At 52.3% G+C, this 22,019-nt stretch overlaps 2 protein-coding genes across 2 annotated transcripts in view; both read left to right on the top strand.

Annotated features, from left to right (window-relative positions):
- Nucleotides 1-9,395, top strand: part of Cfap65 (cilia and flagella associated protein 65) — a 31,696-nt gene extending 22,301 nt beyond the window's left edge. The window contains exons 19-32 of the mRNA XM_035438843.1: nt 454-630; nt 879-945; nt 1,088-1,198; nt 2,147-2,338; nt 2,449-2,607; nt 4,009-4,152; nt 4,490-4,603; nt 4,788-4,895; nt 6,544-6,588; nt 6,790-6,992; nt 7,535-7,663; nt 8,121-8,585; nt 9,030-9,167; nt 9,281-9,395. Of these exons, the coding sequence (XP_035294734.1) occupies nt 454-630; nt 879-945; nt 1,088-1,198; nt 2,147-2,338; nt 2,449-2,607; nt 4,009-4,152; nt 4,490-4,603; nt 4,788-4,895; nt 6,544-6,588; nt 6,790-6,992; nt 7,535-7,663; nt 8,121-8,585; nt 9,030-9,167; nt 9,281-9,395 (2,167 nt within the window). The remainder of the gene's footprint in view (nt 1-453; nt 631-878; nt 946-1,087; nt 1,199-2,146; nt 2,339-2,448; nt 2,608-4,008; nt 4,153-4,489; nt 4,604-4,787; nt 4,896-6,543; nt 6,589-6,789; nt 6,993-7,534; nt 7,664-8,120; nt 8,586-9,029; nt 9,168-9,280) is intronic.
- Nucleotides 9,396-19,107: 9,712 nt separating this feature from the next.
- On the top strand, nt 19,108-22,019 carry Cryba2 (crystallin beta A2). The gene is made up of 4 exons (XM_027396072.1): nt 19,108-19,268; nt 19,869-20,010; nt 21,326-21,468; nt 21,872-22,019. The coding sequence occupies exons 1-4, from the start codon at nt 19,108-19,110 to the stop codon at nt 22,017-22,019; spliced, it is 594 nt and encodes a 197-aa protein (XP_027251873.1).

The raw sequence follows: 22,019 nt of genomic DNA, 5'->3' as shown, positions 1-22,019 counted from the left end.
TGAAACCTTCCAAGCCCATGCCAAGTGAAACATTTCCTCCAGTGTGGCCACACCTCCTCCAGCATGACCACACCTCTTACTCCTTACCAAACAGTTCCATTAGCAGGGGCTCAAGAATTCAAACATATGATGAGCCTTTCTCATTCAAACTACCACAGAGAGTCTCATTCTTTAACCCAGGCCAGTCTGAAGCTCACTATGTAGCCTAAATTGGCCTTGACTTTAGCCCATTCACCCAACCACTGTGTTGACTACTCCTAAGTTTGGGGACATTTATGAAAGGAGAATCCACCTAGTTAAATTTGCTCACCAGAATGTAGGCCAGCTTATGAAATGGGGGGGAGGGTGTAAAATGCAGGAGATATGGTGAGAGTCCTTCTGTCTGTCTGCCGGACCCGTGACTGACTGACCTATCCTTCGAGTGGCTTCACTCCCCTCATTTGCTTTCTCCAGGGCCTTCCTCTTTCCAAGCGATCAGCAGCTGGACCTGGATCTGTGGGAAGAACAAGCAGAGCTCAGCTGCACTGAGCTCCACCAGATGCGTGCAGAGGATAATTGCCTCTTCTCCATCAACCCCAAGTCTGGGAACCTGAGCCCTGGGCAGGAGCAGATGGTGGAATTCAAATACAGGTGCTCCTGCACCCTATCCTCTGCCCTTCCTTCCAGGAGATTCCCTAGCTTTGGGTTTTGTTTTTTTTTTCTGTATGACCCCAGGGGACCCTAGACAGTCCCCCTAGGAAGCCATCTACTGCAGGAGCGGTCCATGCTATTCCTGCCTCATCCCAACTCAGAGGTGGCTGTCTGGCTCAAAGCCACACCTGTTTTCCCACTCAGAGAAGACTCCAGAACTCACTGTCCAACTTGTCTCCTCCTCTCAGCCATTTGTTTATTGGCACCGATCGCCTCTCCGTGCTCTTCAAGGTGTCCCACGGACGGGAGATCCTGGTGAGTCCTCACACACTAGTCCTGCTGGAACTGACCACAGAAGCTCTTTGACTGGCGCCCCTGGGGACCTGGGGCTCATGTCTCTGCTGGGTGGGCCAGTTGACACAGGGCAGCGCGCCATCCACGGGCTCTTCATTTGCAGCTACAGTTCATAGGTGTGACGGTGAGGCTGGAGCAGAAGTACGTGCACTTCACCTCCACCACCCACCAGTTCATCCCTGTCCCCATTGGGGACACACTGCCTCCACGCCAGGTCAGTGGTCTGTGTGACCCTGCCACCCAGAGGTGTAAGTATTGATCTCTCTGTGTCCGTGTCAGTCCTTAGCAGGAGGACAGACACTGCTCTACATGGGACAACTGAGGAGATTTAAGGCCAGAATCCTCTGGTACTAAAGGCCTTTGCCAGACTCCATTCCCACGCAAAAGTGCTTTTCCCCTGTTAGCAAAAGGGTCTTCCAGCTGCTTTGATCATGGACCACACTAATATATTTTATAGCATTGGTGTCTCACTCCAATGTTCAAGCAGAAGTACTGCAAATCTGCTCCCACACACAAAGTACCCACATAGTGTCTTCCGAATTGCTTCCTGCTCTGAACTATGACCCATTAGTTCTTTTACACCTGTTTGCTAAGAGGTCTCAGCCACAGTTTGGAAATCGTTGCTTTGAGAAGCACCTCTTTCCAGAGAGTTGAGGATAGGAATGTGATCTTTAGAAGGTTCCCACACAGAACAGCAGTTTGTTTTCTCCAAGACATCCTTGGGAGGCATTCTTCAGTTCTTCAGAACCCTTCCCCACTCTCTTTAAATGGGACTTCCTTTAGTAGCAGACATGGAGAGTGACAGTCCTCGTGGTGGGCTAGATTGAAAGTCTTAGATGATAAAGTGTCTAGGTGGTGTATAGGCATATGGGCATTTTCCCAAACCCCAATATGAGGGTCCTTTATAAACTTGGCAAGTGTAAAATGAGGGCAAATGAAGTACTTGCTGTTTTACAAGCAGCATTGCTGCTGTCCTACAATGTTACAGACTGAATATCCCAGTATCAAGCCAGAGGGAAAAATGATTGGGGGTGGGGGGGAGGCTCACGGACCTTCAGATTTATTGTGAAGATAACCCGCCCTCCCCAAATGGACAGAGTCCAGAGCTATCTGCTCTGCACTCTTGAGTTGGTTGACGGTCTCCCCATTCCTGCCCTTGCAGATTTATGAGCTATACAATGGTGGCTCGGTACCTGTGACATACGAGGTCCAGGTCAGCGTTCTGTCACAGGTTCAAGAAAAAAATTTTGACCATCCTATTTTCTGCTGCCTGAACCCCAAAGGGGAGATCCAGCCAGGTACTACTGCCCGGATCCTGTGGATCTTCTCACCCATTGAGGCCAAGACCTACATGGTGAGCAGTGGCCCGGATAATATTGGGAATGATTGGGGTTGGAGCTGTGACTTTCTCACTGTGCCTTGATATCACCACTAGTTCCTTCCCCCACCTCTGTGACTTCCCAGGTGGATGTACCCATACACATCCTCGGATGGAACTCAGCTGTCATCCGCTTCCAAGGAGTGGGATACGACCCCCATGTCATGGGTGACACAGCCCCTTTCCACAACATGTCCTCGTGGGACAGCAGTTCCGTAAACTCTAGGCTAATGGTTCCTGGGCAGGTGCGAGGAAGGGAGCTTGGAAAGCCCGATGCAATGGAGAATCTTAGAGTCAAGGGTGGCCAGCATCAAGGGCTGGGGAGGCTATGGAGAAAAGGATCTAGGTTCAGGAGGGATAGAGGGTGAGACTTGGAATTAGCCTGCCTCCAGCTTCAAAGAGCACCAGCTCTGCAAGAGGCTTACCCTGTCAGCTGATGGCTAGTGTCGTTGGTATACTAGACATAGTATCTATGTATGATGTATAGTAAGTATGCTTGGGACACACTACCTGTGTCAGCACCCTTGATCCCTGCCTGTTTTGTAAGCATAGGGCTTAGAGGAATATCACAAGATTTATAAAGAAATCTCCCTATTCTAGGTACTGTCTTCATCTAAAACAGTCCCTCTCAGGTTCAGGTGAATTTTGCTCAAGATATTAGTCATCGTGAATACTACGTTTAGTCCACATGCTTCCTGTTGGGAGGCCTGGCACATTCATCTAGATACCCATTTATTCAATTCCTATATATGTACTTTTCCATCTACCCATGGAACCTCATACCACTCACTCGTCTATGTATTCTTCTAGACAACCATCTATCCCTGAACTCACCCATCTAATCACTACACATTCGCTTGCTTTTCCATTAAGAGCCCCATTAGACCCCTAATTCAAGATGAACACTGGAAACCCTGGGAACACAACAGGTTTCAGGGTGAGGTTTTGGGGAGTTATCTTAGCTCTGCAGGTGAAGAGAATCTGAAAAAGTTACCTGTGTCCAGCTAGCCTGGTCAGTTGAGCATGAGACTCTTAATCTCGGGGTTATGGGTTTGTGTCCCGTGTTGGGCACTAAGTGAAGGTAGGTTAAGGAAGTCCACAAACACCCAAATAAAAGCATAACAGATACTTATTTGGGGAGCACTCACACAATGAAGGTAAAGAGCCACTGCAGCAGTCTTCTGCCCCTGGAGGCACAGGAAGTTGTGATGCAGGATGCTCAGACCACTGCCCAAGATGGGGTGCTATGGGATGGGACAAGATGATGTGGTACAGGACTGGGGAGACAGAGTTTTGGCGGTGGGGTGTGGTAGGATAGGCTGGGGCGGGACGGGTCAGGATAGCATGAGGGGAGGGCAAGGCCCCTCCTCTTTGTTATAAGGGATCGTGTCCACACACTGAAGCCACACTCTAAGGCCAGTACCTTAAATCCATTGGTGGAACAAGATGACACTATATGAACCTTCACAACACACCCAGCACAAGAGAACAACAACCATGCCTACAGCAGAAAGCCATTGTGAGGGTCACATGTGTGGAAAACTCCTAACATAGTTGCCCAGTTGGAAATGCACAGGAACTGGTAGTGTTGCTATGGTTTCTTCTTCATACCCCCAAAGTTGATGGCATGCTGTCTTCACCAGCAGAGTGTCTTCCTGTCTCAGTCTCACGTTTCCCTGGGAAATATCCCTGTGCAGAGCAAGTGTAGCCGCTTGATCTTCCTCAACAACATCTCTAAAAATGAGACAGTTGTCTTCACCTGGAAGCCAACGCCCTTAGACTTTGGAGAGGTGAGAGTCCACTTGCTCCCACAATCAGAATTCAGGGAAAGGCTCCAGACTCAATCTAGACTGCCCCGTCTCCCCTCATGCTATCCTGACCCGTCCCGCCCCAGCCTATCCTACCACACCCCACCGCCAAAACTCTGTCTCCCCAGTCCTGTACCACATCATCTTGTCCCATCCCATAGCACCCCATCTTGTCTATCCCGTCCCGTCTTGTCCTATTCTGTCCCATCCTATCTTGTCCTATTCTGTCTCATCCCATCCTATCTTGTCACACCTTACCTCGTCCTATCCTCTGCCATCTTTCCTCCCAAATCCACAGGCTCTTTCCCTAAATCAACAGGTGTCTGTGAGCCCCATGGAAGGAGAAGTGTCTCCTGAAGAGGCAGTCCCAATCTTGGTGACCCTGAAGGCCTCAGTTCATGCCAGCTTCTACAGCATAGACCTGATATGCAAGGTAGGGACCAGCTACAGAGAAACACATGGGGGTTGAATCACAGCTCCCAAATATGGGATGGAGGAGGGTTCTGAGGTCTCCAAACCCTCAGAGAAAGGCAGGAGACGGCTCTTAGAAGGTCCCAAGGTGAGCTCTAGCTGAGAGCCTCCAGATCCGGGTCTCCTCTCACCTTGTGCTGGCCCAGGTATACCGGCAGGAACTTATGCAGCAGTACCACAAGGTGTTACAGGAGTGGAATGAAGAGAAAGCTCGGCAGGAGGTGGAGTTCACCATCACAGATAAGAAACCAAAGGTGAGGAGAGCTGGGTGCCAGATCCCACGGGCATTACCAGAAGGTGATGGGCTGAGGTAGCCCTCCATGTGAAATTGCCCAGTCTTCCTTAAGAGGTTAGATTCTACTCACTAGACTCAGCATAGCAGCTCCACAGCTATCCTGAGCCACCCAGTGAGGAAGGCTGATGAGCAATTCCCTGCTTCACACAGGAGGATTTCATGAGTGCCTGTGGTGTGCCGAGTGCCAAGAACACACAGGAAATGACACAGGGCTTACCTTCAGATGAAGGACACTGTGGCCTAGTGGCTTTAGGTGAGGCTCTGGAGAGAGCCTTGGGTGTGATTCTTGGCTTTAACCTTTGCTAATAATGTGACCCCGGTTAGGCTACTTAACCTCTTAGTCCCTTGACTATAAAATGAAAATAACACGAATTAAGGATTCTCTTCAAGATAATCCACAGGTGAGAGACAGATAAGACAAGAATGGCCATGAGTTGTTAACAGCACTGAATTATTGAATAATGGGAATCCTTTGTAGCATTTGTTCCCCTTTCATATATAAAATATGGGCATCCCATTTATTTATTTATTTATTTATTTAATTTATTTATTTATTTGGCCTTTTCAAGATAGGGTCTCCCTGTGTAGCTCTGATTGTCCTGGAACTCACTCTGTAGACCAGACTGGCCTTGAACTCATGGAGATCTGCCTACCTCTGCCTCTTGAGTGCTGGGATTAAAGGTGTGCGCCACTAACATCTGGCTGGGCATTCAATTTTTTAAACATTCAGTTGAACTCTTCCTGTCTCAGTCTTAAGTGCTGAAGTTATAGGCATGAAGCACCAGCTCAGCCAACAATAAACTTTTTAAAATATGTTTTGTTTTGTTTTTGTTTTTGTTTTTCAAGACAGTGTTTCTCTGTCTAGCTTTGGAGCCTATCCTGGCACTCACTCTGTAGACCAGGCTGGCCTCGAACTCACAGAGATCTGCCTGCCTCTGCCTCCCGAGTGCTGGGATTAAAGGCGTGCGCCACCAACGCCCGGCTTAAAATATGTTCTAATGATGGTGAAATATCTACATTGGAGCTACCACTGTGAGCATTAATATATACAGCATGCTAAAGTTGAGTCCAGTATCCAGCGACCATTTCCAAAACACAGGCTGCTATATCTCTGCAGGGAGACCAATAGTAGACATAGAAACACCTTGCTTCCTCCAAATTTTACTGCCCGCCTCTACTCATGTTTTATCCCCGGTCTTCTCTGTGACGACCACATAGAACTCTCCAAGAGGCTCTACTCCCCTGAACCTTGGGCCCCTGTGAATACAGATCATATAGGGAACTGGGACTGCTTTTCAATCGTCTTCAGAATGCAGGCTGTTTCCTTGTCTCTCTGGGCCTCAAAGGCCCGGGGTACCACAGGCGGGGGGGGGGGGCACCTTCAGGGCCCACCTGTCTACATTTGATCGCATTCCCTCTCCATCTTTCACTTGACTAAACAGACTCCCCTTGTGTGTTCCCAGGTGGCACTCACCTAGGGAAGGTTCCAGAGAGGGGTAGCAGTGGGGGGCAGGCAAAACTGAGCGTGAGGCAAGGTCTGGTTGTACAGAGAGATGGAAGTGGACATGGCTGGGGCTGTCCATGCCAATCTGGGACCTCTCTTACAGAGGAGATCGTATTGTACAGCCTGTGAACCTGTGAAGAAATACAAGGTGAGCCAGAAAGCACGGAGCCATTCTTGGGGTAACTGAAAGGTCCTTGCTTGTCCTCAGAGATACTCTCAAGCCTTCAGCCAGTCTCCTAGAGGAGAGGGAGGAAAGTACTAGCAGGCAGATCCACAACCCTCGGGAGCAAGGCCAGGGGACCCATTGGAATAGAGTTGCCCTATCACCTATGCCTGCCTTTTCCTAAAGACACTGCCTCCCATCACAAACCAACCATCTCTCAGCCGGCCTGCCAGCTGGAACCTGAAGATAGCCAAGGAGGAGACATCATGGCCATGTCCTCAACCACCTGTGCCAGGCCTGCTCTGTCTAGGCCTCACTGCGAGGGCCCATGCCACTGACTACTACCTGGCCAACTTCTTCTCTGAGTTTCCTTGCCACTTCCTGTACCGGTGAACTCTTGGGGAAGCATGGGCAACCTTCCTCTAGTCTTAATCCTCTCCCCTATTGTAGAGCAGCAGATGTCCACACTCAACTTTAGGAAAGGTTGAAGCAAGAGCAGGGGCAATGATAGTCGTTGGGCACCATGGCCCAAGATACCATCATTACTGCTTAGGTCCCTTTTGTTTGTTTGCTTGCTTGCTTTTCGACACTGATTTTCTCTGTGTGACAGCTCTGGCTATCCTGGAACTCACTTTTAGACCAGGCTGGCTTTGATGCTTAGGTCCTTTTCAAGGGGGTAATAAAGAAGCCCCTGAGAAATCCACCAAGGCTTCCCACTCTCCGCCTTTCCCAACTCGGAGCCTCTGGGTCCTGCTCTAACCTAAGGGATGGGTGTGGCTCTCTGACTACAGTAACTACATTTTGTTAAGACTGGGAGTGTGCCTGGCATATTTATGTCCTCATGACTGGGCATCTACTATCATGGCTTGTGCCCCCCCTGTACAGCATAGTAGCTTTCCAAGTCCACTCAGAATATCCTGGTCTACCCCAGGGAGGTGCCAAAGAAGAAATCCTCCAGGGAAGAGCCAAAAGCTTTTGAGGAGGAACCCTTTGACAAGGGGGGTCCTGTCTCGAGGCAGAAGAAGCAGCTTCTGGTCGACTGTCTCAGCACCATCATCAGGTACCCACGGCTCTGCGAACGTCCATCCTCACCCTCCCGTCTCTCCAGCTACATCGGACAGGGCTTCCTCTCCCTGAGAAAGAGAAAATTCCTCTGCAAGATCCCTCTACTGGAGGACCCTGGGGACCAAACAGGTCCAATAGAGCCGACTCCTGATTCTGTCACTCTCCATGGCTGGTCTGATGTTATCTGTGGGCCAGTCCCCTGTGTCCTTGGGAGCCCTGCCATCTATCTGTGTCATTCTGACTTGCTGGCCCTGCCTGCACCACATCCTGTTCACCTCTAAGAGACTACAGGGCTCAAAGATGCCTTGCTCCATGGCCTCTCCTTCCAGACCTAGCACTTGATAGGAGAGACAGTCACCAGAACTGTCCCTTAGGAAGCAGGGAAGCCAGCATTGTTCTAGCTGAAAGCCTTTTCATTGGATTCCATCTCTTCTTCTTTTTTTCCTGCCCAGGGGCCTGCTGGAAGACAAGAATTTCCTTAATGCTGTGGACCAAAGCCTCATGGAGCAGGTGCCTTACTTCTGCCAGTTCTGGAATGAGCAGACAGCCAAGTTCCTGGCCCAGAAGAGCAGCTTGTACTTAGTGCCAATCCTGTCCCTGCCCTCCAGCTTCTATGAGGAGGGGAAAGGGAAAGAAGGGAAGAAGGCAAGGGGGGAAAGGGAGGAAGATGATGAAGAGGAAGAGGAAGAGGAGGAGGAGGCCGAAGAAGAGGAAGAGGAGGAGATAGAAGAGGAGGAGTTGAGCAAGGAGGACATGGAGGACGAGACAGACAAGGGAGCAAAGATGACCTGGTCAGAGATCAAGGGCACCACGCAGCGGTCTGGGTCCCAGCAGTCCCTGCAGTGGCATTGGCAGCAGGATCTGAAACTCATGATGAAGGAGGAGCAAGAAAATGATGAGAAGGAAGTCATTGGAAGGTGAGCAGCTGGGACCAGATGAGGACTGGGAAGAACCTTACACGGAGGCTAACCCCAACCTGTGTGTGACTCTTCAAAACTCAGGTCCCAGTGACAACCTTTAATGTAATGTAAGATTTGGGCGGGAGGATTTTCAAATGAGCAGAAGAACCCAGTTTTATATAGTGTGCGATACCTGATGGGTTGCATTAACCCAGCACAATGCTACCAGGAATGGGGTGGTAGTCTTCAAAGTCTCTTCCGTGAACAAGTAGGACCAGAGAACAAGTACTACTTTTTCTGATACCACATTCTCCTGGTGTTTTGGGGGGGGGGATTTATTCTGTCCCTTTGGGATTCCTTGGCTCCACACAGACACTTCTGCATCCTCTTGCCACACAGGTAAGGGGAGAAGTGGTTTGTAGGTCTATAATCTTGCTAACAGGAGCAACACCCTCCTCCCAGGCTACCAGCCTTTGCCAACCTGCGGGAGGCGATACTAGAGAACATGATCCAGAACATACTAGTGGAGGCAAGTCGCGGAGAGGTGGTGCTCACCTCAAGGCCTCGCATCATTGCCCTGCCACCAGTCAGCATGCACAGGTCGGTGCTTGGGGTTACATGCATTGTTTGGAGGGAAGCAAGACGGGAGAGGCATTCAGATGTGGTTGGAAGCCCCACACCATCATTCCTGCCTTCGGCTTTCTGTTTTGCAGGACAGACGATAACCTGTTGCCCATGCAACAGGGGGAAGTACTCTGCTCAGGGACGCAGCACCCTAATGACTGTTTGCTGGTGTCAGCATCCAGCCCTTCTAACATGGCTTCGTAATCCATCCCCATCTGCCCCCACCACGTCCCGCCTTTACCATCCTGCTAGTAAAACATTTAACGCTCCTCCCCACCACATCTACTTGGATTTTATTTCCCCCTGCCTAGAGAAAGTGCGGAAAGTGAGATGTGCCGGTGTGGACTGTAGAGACTCGCCGCCATACTTTGAGAAATGGGAGGTTGATTTCCCCCTAGACTGGCAAGAGTTCTTGATACTAGCAGAGGGGTGCTGAACTTAGTCTGGCCAGTGGAGGGCGCTTCAGGAGCGGCACAGCTGATCTTTGCTATGGTGTATCCTGGTAGACAAGAACCACGCACGCTAGGCCTAGTGGGCTAAACGTGTCATCCTGGCCATGAAGGCGGCGGGATGGACACTCCTTCCTTTTCACATCTGCTCATCAGCACCTCCAGGGCCAGACTGGTTCCCTGAACTCTGCTAAGAGGTTAAGAAGAAGCAGGGCGATGGTGGCACACACCTTTAATCCCAGCACTGGGGAGACAGAGGCAGGAGGATCTCTGTGAGTTCGAGGCCGACCTGGTCTACAGAGCTAGTTCCAGAACAGCCAGAGCTACACAAAGAAACCCTGTCTCTAAAAACCAAACAAAAACAAAAACAAAAAAACAACAAACGAAAGGTTAGGAAAGAGGAGAAACTGAGATACGCAATAGAGGGCTAGAATTAGGATCTGGGCACTTTTGGAAGCCACAGTTTACCGGTTTACAGACACTACTAAATGACCTTCTTTACCAATCCTCAGACCCAGAAATGTTCTGCCTTCGCTAGGACGTCCATCCGCCTCTGTTTTTTCCTAAGCCCCGCCAGGCAGCCTCTGTCCTCTGCTCCTCCCAGAGCTCAGAGCCAGGTGGGTGGAAAAGTGACATCTGGTGTTGTTCCAGAGGCGCTCAGGTCCCCGGCACCCTCCCCTGCACCCCGCCCGCCCGCCCCGAGCCGCCGCCAACGCCAAGGCCTCTGCAGAAGCTTGGTGTCTGAGCCAGGGCGGGGGAGGGGGACGCTCCGCCTCTATGAGTCAATATTTGCCCCGAGCAAACGGGCGCCGGGACAGGTGTGTGTGTGTGTGTGTGTGTGTGTGTGTGTGTGTGTGTGTGTGTGTGTGTGTGTGTGTGTGTGTGTGTAGGGGCGGGGACTGAACTGGCAGTATAAGAGTGCTCTGAACCCTGGCTAGGGCATAAGCTCGGGGCGTGGGCTGGGGACGAAGCCAAGCCTGGCTGGTTTGCTTGGAGGGGCAGAAAAACTGGAGGGTGGCCCGGGAGGGAGGGAGGGGCGGGCCAGGTGTGCACCTGTGGCGTCCGCCGCTGCAGCCGACGTGTCAGCCGCAGCGGTGCGCAGGTGAGAGCGGCGGCTAGCGGAGCGTTGTGTGGCGCTGCGCTCGCTCGAGGAAGATGACCAACGGGACATCGCCGAGGACCGCCGCCAGGCCCCGGGTCCTCCGCTCCGGCCCCGCGACGAGCCCCTCGCACAAACCGGACCTGAGCGTTTTGTTCGTTCGGCTCGCGTGAGGCAGGGGCGGCTTCTCAACATCAGCCCCGGGGCCGGCCGGATCGCCACGCAAGCACCTGCCCGCCGCCACCAACGCCACCATATGGGTCGCAAAGACTGCGCACCGTGCCCGGGGGGACATCCGGCTCCCATCAAGCCCCGCCTGCCCTGCCCGCAGACTCTGAGCTGCCAGACACAGCTTGCTGCAGGGTAATGCGGGCTGAGCAGGCTCCAGCAGGGTGGCCGGAATGGGCGGAGATCCAGAACAGATACCCTTCTGCAGGTGGAAACTGGGATTCTAGCCCCACTGTATTAGGGCGAGTTCTGTGGCCTTGAGCAAGTGTTTTCCCAGCCTCTCGGTTCTCCCATTTGCAAGGAAAAAAAAAAAAAAAATGAGACAGCCTTGTTTCCGCACAAGAGTCGGGGGCCTCCTCTTTATCCTGATTCCTGGGCTCCTAGGCATCCTGTTGAGCCCCTTTAACCTAGCCCTCTAAGAGTCGGTGCCAAAGCTGTGAGGTGCAGAAAATCTGGGTGTGGTGAGCTGAGGACTTTTGTGAAGACTCAAATCTACCCCTCCAGCTCTTTTCCATGCTGTCAGTACGACCCCCAAATTCCACTTCTGCCACCTCCAGGGTCCGTCTTTCAGTCCAATCATATCTGAGATCAGCAGACACCAAAGAGGACAGACACAGGGTCTTCAGACACAGGACGGAGCTCACCACCTTTCTTAAACCCCAGAATCTTGTATTCTCTGAAGCCCAGTTAGACAGGCTAGACTGAGTCCAGGTAGTGCTCAGCTCAGCCAGAGTTCTGCCACGGATCATTAGCCACAACCCAGATCTGGGATGGGCCACCTCCCTCCATTTCAGTTACTTAAAATGCTGTGACCTGACCTGCAAGAAGGGGATTGTCTTACACTCTGGCTGAGGAGCCCAGTCTGAGAGCTCCACACAGGTCTGAGGAGAAGCTAGGCCAGAGCCGAGTGAGTCTAACTCTTCCATTCCCTCTCTGGAGAAAGTATGGAGACAAAGGCCAGCTCTGGGTTAAGGGCAGAAAGGGGGCTCCACATACTACACCACAGCACGGAGCCCCTGGCTGGTTTCCCATCGGGGTCAAAAAGCAATAGTGGAGAGTGGGACCCCACACAGCAAGGCAGAAGCAATGCCAAGGAGATGGAAAATAGGATCGTTCCAATTTTCCTAGAAGTGCCATCTTGTCCATCCACCACCGCTAACACGGCTGCCCTATCCCTAGCTACCCAGAGGCTCCACGGGACCTGCGGAGTCCCAAGGAATGGTTTTGAAGCAGATCTGATGAGGAGAGGGTGGGTTCTTGTCTGAGCTAGCCCCAAGGCCAGGCTAGACCCACGTGTCCCCAGATAGGTATGTGTAATCCTCATCCTGGACTCCTTGACCAGGTTCTCCCCTTGGCACAGTCTTGTGCCCTTGCCGGCACTGAGAGATTTACACTTCAGCAGCCTGGATGACCTTTCTGGTGTCTTTGGTAGAACACTCTTCCCCACCCGAATCGCGGGGCGTGGAGTTATCACTCCTTGGGGGGGGGGGGTCCAGGTCTTGAGTCTGCACCACAGAGGTCTGTCCTTGGAATGGTCCCCAGAACGTTTAGAAACAGCCCTTGGAAGTAGAGTGACAAAAGAGAGACCACGCAGTGGGCTGAGGATCTGGCCTGGTGACGCTTCTTAAAGCCCGCTTCCCCATATCCTCACCCCATATCCTACCCATGCCCACGCTTCACTCCTCCAGGCCACAGTGGGACATCTGGCCTCTCCTCTGGGTCCCTCCCCGAGGTGGAGTCTGACAAGCCTGCAGGTGCTGGGACGGAAGGGGGGTACTCAGCAGCTGGTGTGCGGGCTGCCCCTCCCCCTTCCTGCTCCAAGCCAGAGCCTGCTTCCTGTCTTCCCTGTCAGCACTCCGGGTCGGGGAGGGAACAGGTAGGGGGAAGAGGGAAGGGACAGGTCGTCTGAAGTGCTGTCCTGAGGGTGGGGGTAGGGAGACAGCTGAAGAGAAATGACCAAAGGGGTGGCTGAGGAAGAAGAGGCCTGAGAACAGGGGCAAAAGGCACATAGAGAGTGTATGTAGCTCAGAGCCATGTCAGGTCAGAGCCAGGGGGAGCACTCAGGCAGGGAAGGGGGGAACTATAGAACCTTCAGACAGTGGAGGCAAGACCTAAGGGGAAACCAGGGACAGAAGCAGAGAGAAACCAGACACACATGGGCACACACCACACACACGGGCGCGGGGGGGGGGGTGAGGGATAGGAGAGAGACTCTTATGAAAGGATAAAGATGGAAACTTGAGAGAGGATTGGGTTAAGAGGTCCAGTGGACAGAGGTAGAAAGTCATAGGTGTCGTGTAGGGAGAATAAAGTGTGAAAACAGGGTGGAGTGTGCAAATGACCCCAGGAAGGATATAGAGGTGGGCTGCAAATGGTTACTGCCAGGGCTGGCAGGATGAACATTCTCCTCCCATTAAAAGCCAGAAGATGGAAAGGTACAAGGCTCACACATGCAGTCCCTGAACACTGATGGGCAGGACTCCATCTTTTCCTGTCAGGTCCTTGCATTGCAGCTGCCCTGCCCCCACCCACTCTGGAGCATCTGGCTCAGCCTTGGAAGTTCTGGGCTTGGAGGCCTCTAGGGGTCTGTGTGAGAACGGAGAGACTTAGGAGTGGGGGTTCACATCCAGATGCTAATCCCTACCCAGCCAGGTTAGCACCAGAGCCCTGGTGACCTTCTGGGAGATTAATCCCCATGGAGACGCAGCTCGCCCCCTCACTCTGGCTAGGCCAGGTGGGTAGCTGGTGGGACAGGTGGGGCAAGCCAGAGGCAGGATGGGGAGGGAAGAGAGCCTTCTTCAGACATGGCAGGATCAAGGTCAAGGCCGGCATGGCTGAGAGGCCCCCTCCAGCAGCCAGCTTAATTTACAGGCCCCACACAGTGGTGGGGATGGTGGAGGGATGGCAAAGGCTAAGACCAGAAAACCAGAGGAAACAGAGGCCAGGTCTTCAGCTCTACTCCCCACCTTCCCCCCTTGACAGCTTATGCCTGAGCAAAAACAGGGGAACCTGGAACATCTCCCCTGACATGTCAAACTTGAGTGAAGAGAGTGGCTCCTGGGAGATGGAAAGTAAAAGGCCTCTCGTGGAGTGTTCTGCTGGCTTCTCTAGAACCAGGATGGGGTTGGAAAAGGAGGTTAATGATCTCAGGGCTATGTTTGCTGCCTTGAGCCCTCCCAATCCAACCCCACCCGATCCCGGAGGAAGTGGGGAGAACCCCGATACAAAGACATTCATAACCCTGAAAATATACCAACAGCAACGGCTACCGTTTGTTTAGTGTATATCGCAGGGTGGCTCTGTGTTTTACATACATTTAAATCCCCATCGTAGTCAAGACAATGTAAAATGGGTTTCACAGAGGAGAAAATGGTAAGGTGAACTGGAGGTCAGATGACTTTTGCACAGTAGAGCTGGGATTTGATCTCAGGCAGCAGCAAGGCTCCAGAGCCCATCTAATCTTCAGCACCTCCTTGATCCCAGCCGAATAGCTAAGATGATGCCTCTCTGGGTTACTGCAGTGGGGGCACATATGCGTGTCACAGTGCATGGGGATGTGCTCCAGTGTGACCCCTCCCCCATGCTGGGTGCAAGATACTATAAATGACTGAAGAAACATTTCCCCACAAATGAATAGACTCTGGGGTGTCTATCAAGTCCCAGGACAGGGCAAGTCACACATCAAGTTTGTGAGATCATACCCACGTACCTGTTACTGAGGATGACCCTGACCGTGAACCTGTGGGCAGTGTCCTCTCCCTGCCATCCTAGAAGAGTCTTGTAGCCTTGTGTTGAAGTGAGTGCATGGTGGTGAAAGCTGCCTGCCACCTCTCTGGATGGAATCAGTTCTCCAGCCCTACCGAGGGACAGAGAAGATAGGGTGGGGTAAAGGGTCTGTGTGGGTGGGGCTGCCATCTGTATGATGAACTGGGTTTGTCTCACCCTGACTTATCTCTGTCTCCTGGGAGACAGGCCTTGTACAGCCCCAGGGAAGCTCATCTGCCTGTCCCAGACCTGAAGTAGGGCGGGGCAAGAGGAGCTAAGCTGCAAAGGAAAAGGCTGGCGAGGGCCCTGGGGTGGATGAGGGCGCCACTCACAGAATTTGCATTGTTCAGTCTCCAAGGCCCTGCATAATTTCCCTGTGAAATGAGGGGAAGGGGGGGGGGGGAATCAGGCCACCTTGAGGAGAGAACATTAGCCACCAGTGCCTCTAAGCTGTCCAGCAGAATTGAGAAATAGGGATCTTCACGGAGCAAGACGGCATAGGGGCAGTGCCCCTTCCCTAGGCATTCTCTGGACCTTTACTGAGATGGCGATGTGAACAGGAACTCGGGACTGGGTCTGGACATTTATCGGCAGGGTCTTACAGGTCCCCACATGGGATGGAGGATTTGGGTGGAGTGTGTGATCAAGCTCAAGCCTGAATGCTCCTTGTGGATTTAAGGGTCAACATGGAATGAGTATTTTCTTAAAATCATGGGGTGGGGTACACAATAGGAGTAGAGATGTGGATAAAGTCGTAGGACGTCTGTGTGTGTGTGTGTGTGTGAGTGTGTGCGTGTGCGTGCGTGCGTGCGTGTGTGTGCGTGTGTGCGTGTCGTGGTGCGTGTGTGTGTGTTGTGCGTGCGTGTGTGTGTGTGCGTGCGTGGTGTGTGCGTGTGTGTGTGTGTGCGCGTGTGTGTGCGTGTGTTGTGCGTGTGTGTGTGTGTGCGCGTGTGTGTGCGTGTGTGTGGTGTGGTGTGTGTGTGTGTGTGTGTGTGTGTGTGCGTGCGTGTGTGTGTGTGTGTGTGTGTGTGTGTGTGTGTGTGTGCGCGCTCCCGATGATGACCTCAGTGGGGTCAGAGTGGAGACTGCCATGATGAGAGCCTTGTGAGGTCTCCTAGTGATTAGGGTGTATGAATCTGAGGTTGCTGGGGTTTTTATTATTATTTTATTTTTCCTGACTGTTCCCTCAATGTCAAATCTGTGGATGTGGAGGAGGTAAAAGGGATGGTACCGAGCTGGCAAACAAAGCCACCTGGGCTTCCATCCTTCAGGAAGCTCTAAGCTCAACTGATCTGGGAAAACAAACAGGAGCAGCTGTTGGGGGTGGGAGGGGGCATGAGGGGGAGACCAGGGGCTGGAATTGGACCAGCCTGTCGGAGAAGGGAGGATAATGGAAGGAGTCTACAGCACAGAAAGTTTTGTTCTGGCATCAAGGTATAGGGGCTGCCCGAAAGTCTCCTGACCTCTGTCCCTTCAGTGGTGTCTTCCCTTTCTGATTCTTTTGGGGGACAGGGAACCTCAGTGGCTGTAGGTGGTAGAAGCAGGTAAGGTGGTGACAGATGTGCCATTTAGCTGACTTCAGATAGAACTGAAAGCCATGGATGTGTAGTGAGACCTTTATATTTTCCTGATGAGGAAATCCAGGTAGGGGAGGCTGGTTGCTGCCAAGAGAACCTCCAACTGGAAAGGGTAGGCTTCTCATATAGATCATCACTCCCAAAAGCAGGACACCCCTAATTTAAGGAGGATCTCATCTTCTCTCTGTCCCTTTCCAAATCCTGGTGGGAATACACATCTCTGAGGACTTCTAACCAACACATGAACTGGAGGCTTTCCCCACCCAAGGCCTAGCTCCTGCTAAACATGACAAACACAGCCTCAGATCTAACACACAGGCCCACAGTCACCAGCAGCACAGATGGATAGCCTGTAGTCACCACCGCAGCCCCTCCAGAGCAACCCCCCACACACACACAAACACACTAGGTCTGGCTTTCTTGCCAGTGCAGCCTAGCTTCGCCCCCTGGTGGCCACCTCTAGAATTGTCCGACGGAAGGAAAAGATCTTTTATTTTTTCTTTTCTCAAGCCTCACTTCTTGTGGCAGCCAGGACTTGTGAAACAGTGACGAAGTGAGAACTCTTAGCATTCAGAAGTAGCTGCTTCCCTAAAGGGAGTCTGAGCTTTCCCCCTAAGTCTGAGAAAAAAATCACAGTCCTTTTTATGTTTGTCTAGCCCTCTCTAGGGAAGAGTCAAGCAGCTGAACAGTGATTCTGGCTCCACCCTCAATCAAACCTCAGGCTTGTCCCATTTTCCATCCAGTTCTCCTGGCTTGGACTATAGCTTCAACTCAAGTATGTGAGTCTCAACAGCCATTTCTCATTAGTGAATGGAGAGACCAAAGGGAGGTGCTGCCTGACCTACACACACACACACACACACACACACACACACACACACACACAAACCAGAACTCCAAAAATGGGATTAGTAGGATGGACAAACCATCACCCCCACACCACAGGAGACTTTCTTGTACACTCTGTCCCCATGAACATTTCGCCCACAATTGGCCAGCTTGTTAATTCACTCCAGTTTTATTGAATTCCTCCTCTGTATCCAGTACCATATAGGTTCGAGGATGATAGCTGGGAATAAGGCAAACATAGTTCCTACCCATTTGTGTGGGGTTTGCCCTCTAGTAAAGGAGGTACCGTGCATTCATGAACTAAGAGGAGGGTGTCTTTAGACTGGCAAACGCCATGGAGAAAATAGGTGTGACGGTGGTTAAGTGTGCTGTGACTAGATCATGCACTAAGTGGCAGAGGGGCTAACCATGCCCAGAGCGTGTGATTAAAACACTCCATGGAATGCCAAGGGCAAGTGGAAAGGCTCTGGGCTGGGAATGGGCTTAGGCTAGGTGAAAAAAAAAAAGGCGCCTTACGCAAGCTTCCAGGAGTTGGGATGGGAGGCAAAAACAACAAAAAGGCTGGATTTCATTAGCTCTGAAACTGTCCAATTACGAATTTGCACAAAAGCCCCACACCAGTTTGAGTTTCAATTTCCACATTTGTGTGCACAAACTGAACCCACCAGGCTGCTGATGAATCTACAAGGGAGGCACTTGGCAAACAGGAGTTAACAAGATTATTTCCCACCATACCCACTCCTGCTGGGATAGCCTTTTACCATTAAGGAGTACTCTCATTACAGATCTGCAAGAAGCCTGTGTCTAGCTGACAGCTAACGGTGAGGCTATCCCCTTCCAGCAGCAGCTACCTCCTTGGGTCTCTAAGCCCCACCCTCTCATGGCTCCTCTGTCACCTCCACCCCCACGCCACCCCACGCCACGCCACCCCACCCCGCCGCCTCCGCAGCCAAGGTCAAGAGCTTCGGATTCGGAGCTCAGGAGCCGTCGGCTCTCTCGCAGGTGGTGGGGGAAGGTTGAGAGGCGCTTCCTACCTAGGATAGTTAGCCCCTCCCTTGGCACCCGTATTCCTAAAACCCAGATAAACCTATGCGCTCCGGGATGCTTTTATGTGCTTAGCGCCGCCTGGCGGTGAGGCCTGGTCTGGACCTCGGGGCGGAAAAAGACAAGTTGGGAAGCCACCCACCGTCCCGCACACTCCCCCGGGGAAGAAAAGGACAGCAATGGACAGATCATCCAGCAAAAAGCAGCCGGAGGGGCTTGACTCAGGTTCATTAGAGAAGGGTCTTCGCCATCGCCGCCCAAGCGACGCCCAAAAGAGAGATCTTCACCTATGGGGTTTTAACATCGGGAAGAACTGTGCTGTGCCAGCCAGGCTCACGTGGTCTTAGGAAAGGCTAAGCCTCGGGCTTAACTTTCACGCCTGAGGGTCTGTGCCAGGGTGTGCGTGTTTTGCCCCTAGGCTGGGAGTCTCTGCCAGGCTTAAGCTTCACTGAAAGAAAGCGCAGAGTCAGCCTGGGCTCCTGCGGACCCGCGATGTGCGCCTCAGCACTTTCCGTTGTCATCCAGGCGGGCTGGGACCAGATCGGTGGCTCCGCTGCCTATGCAGACCAGAGCTGACCAAAGCCTGCCAGCTGACTCAGCTCGCCCACCGCGCTCGGATCCCACAGGGAGAGGCAGCCAGACATGGGTATAAAGCGGCGCACACCAGGCTCGCGCGCAGCCTTCCCTTTTTCCGTGCGTGCGTGTGGTGCTCACCCCTCCGGTGAGTACTTGGTGCTGGGGAAAGGGAGGGAGAAAGGAGCGGAAAGCCCCTGCCCCTGACAGCCTGTTTCCAGATCCAGTCCCAGAGTCCCTCACACCTTATCGGGGATGGGCAAGCTTGGGCTAAGTAGAGGGCTGCTGGGAGCTTAGTCGGTGATCGCGCCCTTATTAAACCGCAGCTTGGCATGAGCAGCGCCCCCGCTCCGGGCCCGGCGCCCGCCTGCCTCACGCTTTGGGACGAGGAGGACTTCCAGGGTCGTCGCTGCCGACTGCTGAGCGACTGCGCGAACGTCTGTGAGCGAGGAGCCCTGCGCAGGGTGCGCTCAGTCAAGGTGGAAAACGGAGCGTGAGTGATTCTACTTTGGCTGCTGAACTAATTTAGGGGGTCTCCAACTTCTCTCATTCCCACCCCAGTCAAAGTCAGAGCCTAGGACTTCAACCTACACTCCAGTGTGTCCATAGACAGACTCATCAACTAGAGAAACTTTTGTCCTCTCCAAAACTCCAAACCCTCCCCAAGACAAAGGCAAGAAACAATCTATGGGGCTGCCCTGAATCCCCAAGTTTACTTTGTGCGAAGTCAGGTGGCTTTGTGGGGACAGATTGTTTCTGCTGATCCCATTTTAATATCCTAGAAGCCAGCTTGGGGTCCTGGAGATAGCTGGGGTTCCTTTGCAGGCCAGAAGGTTGGATGCACATAAATCTTTGTAAACTGAAACATTCCTTCTAACCTGTGGGCCCAACCCTCAAAAGCACTGGGTTTGGGGTTTTCATTCTCTAGAGGGGATGGGCGTGTCCAGGGAATGGTCTGGAGTTGGAGAAAGAGTTTGGGTCTCTGGGATCTTTTTTTTTTTTTTTTTTTTTTTTTTCCCCACAGCAAACAAGGTAATGATGATGGAGAGGGAGACTGGATAGATACCTCCCAGATCCCCTTTTCCTTTTTCAGATGGGTGGCCTTTGAGTACCCCGATTTCCAGGGACAGCAGTTCATTCTAGAGAAGGGAGACTATCCTTGTTGGAGCGCCTGGAGCGGCAGCAGCAGCCACCACAGCAACCAATTGCTGTCCTTCAGGCCCGTGCTCTGTGCGGTGAGCAAGGGCCACTTCCCCGTCTCTCCTGTGTCCTAGCTCCAGGCCCCCCGCAAAAGCGTGGTGACTTGGAAAGCCCACTGACCCCTGAACAGGATGTGTGAACAAACTCTTAGGTGGGTGGACGTGGTGTTACTCCAGAACCAAAATGTCTGAAAATTGGGATTATGGACACAGGCCTGGATCAGCACCACGGACAGCATCAAAGGCCAGCCACTTCTGAGCATGCCCGGGGCCCTTCTATTTTCAATCACACAGGTGTTAAGGAGCCTTTGTCATCACACAGTCCAGTGAGACTGAGGTGGCTGCTATCAGCCCCCATACACAGTCTTAGAAACGAGGCCCAGAGGCCTAATGTGACTTGACAGGGCCAAACGTGTTACCATGCAGATGACACCAGAATTCAATCCAGGGATCAGACTGAGAACAGGGTCAGGATCACTGTCAGAGTGTCTCTGAGTGTTGCAGGGCTGTGTGTGTGCGCGCGTGCGTGTAATAATGAGTCATGTGTCCCAAAAAGGAGATCCTCACTCTCTGGAGAATTCATGCTTACTTAGGTATTGGTGAGTCCTGGGGTTGGTGGTGGTGAAGGTCAGATGACCCAGTCCAGTTCAATTTCTCTGTTCCAAGAGGCTGTGAGGGACCATAACCCTGCAGCAGGAAGACCCTTGTGCTAGGGAGGCCAGATGCAACCAACACCACCATGCTGTTATGACACATCTCTGTTGTGACTTTCCAAGCAGGACCCCTTAGTTGGGTTCTGATTTGACGGAGGCAGTGACGAGGAGCTGAGCAAGGAGTTTGGTAGTCAATGAGACTCTTAAAGAAATATCCTGGTTAATGGGCCAGACTTTTTTTTTCTCAGATCCTGTGATTTCCTCCTAAAAGTAGGCCCAGGTGGATAGTGGCACATGCCTATAATTGCTGCTACTTTGGAGGCTGAGGCAGAAGCATCTCAAACTGAAGGTCAGCCTAGCATGCTCAACTGTGTTTAATCCCCGTTATCACAAATAAAACAAAGAGATGCCAACAACAAAGGGGTTCCTGTCACAGAAGTTCCTCTAGCATTGAGCTCAAAGACGCTCCGGGGATTCTCTAGTCTTACACATAACTCAGAGTCTTGGTAGGGTCCAGGCTTAGCCTCTGAGCATCCAGCTGGAGGGACTTACTAGGAACTGATGGGGGGAGCTCGTGAAATGACAAGGAGTCTGTAGGATGTAGGAACTGGGTGATTTGGGTTAAGGTTATAACCATGGACACCTCTTTGGAGGGTCTGACATCTCTGTAACCCCGGCCCCCTATGTCTGTATCTTAGAACCATGGTGACAGCCGTGTGACACTGTTTGAGGGGGAAAACTTCCAGGGCTGCAAGTTTGAACTCAGTGATGACTACCCATCACTGCCTTCCATGGGCTGGACCACCAAAGACGTGGGTTCCCTCAAAGTCAGCTCTGGAGCGTGAGTCCTGGAGCTGGAATGGGGGCGACAGGAAGAGTGGGAAGTTCATAAGAACAAAAGAGAAAATGGGGGGTGATGGAGAATGCTGGAGGCTAACAGAGAGTGAGGGTGGGGAGGGAGAGAGGAAGTAAGAGGAGGGAAAGAGTGGGAAGAGGCTAGGCAGACCGGAAGCCAGGGGAGTATGTGGGGGTGGGGGGGGCTGAAAACTTGGGTAGAGAGGAAATGAAGGGTGGGTGTAGGAGACAGACTAAGACAGATGGCAGGAAGACCCAGAGTAAAAGGCAGAGTTGAAACAGTGGATTTGGAGTTGGCTATTGGTAGCTGAGACAGGGGACTGTTGAGAGGATCACACAGGTGGGGGTGATGCAAAGCCGACTCACTACCATTTTCTTTACTATCCTAGATGGGTGGCCTACCAGTACCCTGGCTACCGAGGCTACCAGTACGTTTTAGAGCGGGACCGGCACAGTGGGGAGTTCCGTACTTACAGTGACTTTGGCACACAGGCCCATACCGGACAGCTGCAGTCCATTCGAAGAGTCCAGCACTAG

Source organism: Cricetulus griseus, chromosome 2 (assembly GCF_003668045.3).
Source record: "Cricetulus griseus strain 17A/GY chromosome 2, alternate assembly CriGri-PICRH-1.0, whole genome shotgun sequence".
NCBI classification, from domain to species: Eukaryota; Metazoa; Chordata; class Mammalia; order Rodentia; family Cricetidae; genus Cricetulus; species Cricetulus griseus.
This window is presented reverse-complemented; position numbering and strand designations above follow the sequence as displayed.

What these genes read in the sequence shown, in the direction of transcription:
- Cryba2 (XM_027396072.1), top strand. Translation starts at nt 19,108, where the DNA reads ATGAGCAGCGCCCCCGCTCCGGGCCCGGCGCCCGCCTGCCTCACGCTT. An exon ending in GTCAAGGTGGAAAACGGAGC is followed by an intron (nt 19,269 to 19,868) that starts GTGAGTGATTCT and finishes TTCCTTTTTCAG; the next exon opens with ATGGGTGGCCTTTGAGTACC. An exon ending in TCAGGCCCGTGCTCTGTGCG is followed by an intron (nt 20,011 to 21,325) that starts GTGAGCAAGGGC and finishes TCTGTATCTTAG; the next exon opens with AACCATGGTGACAGCCGTGT.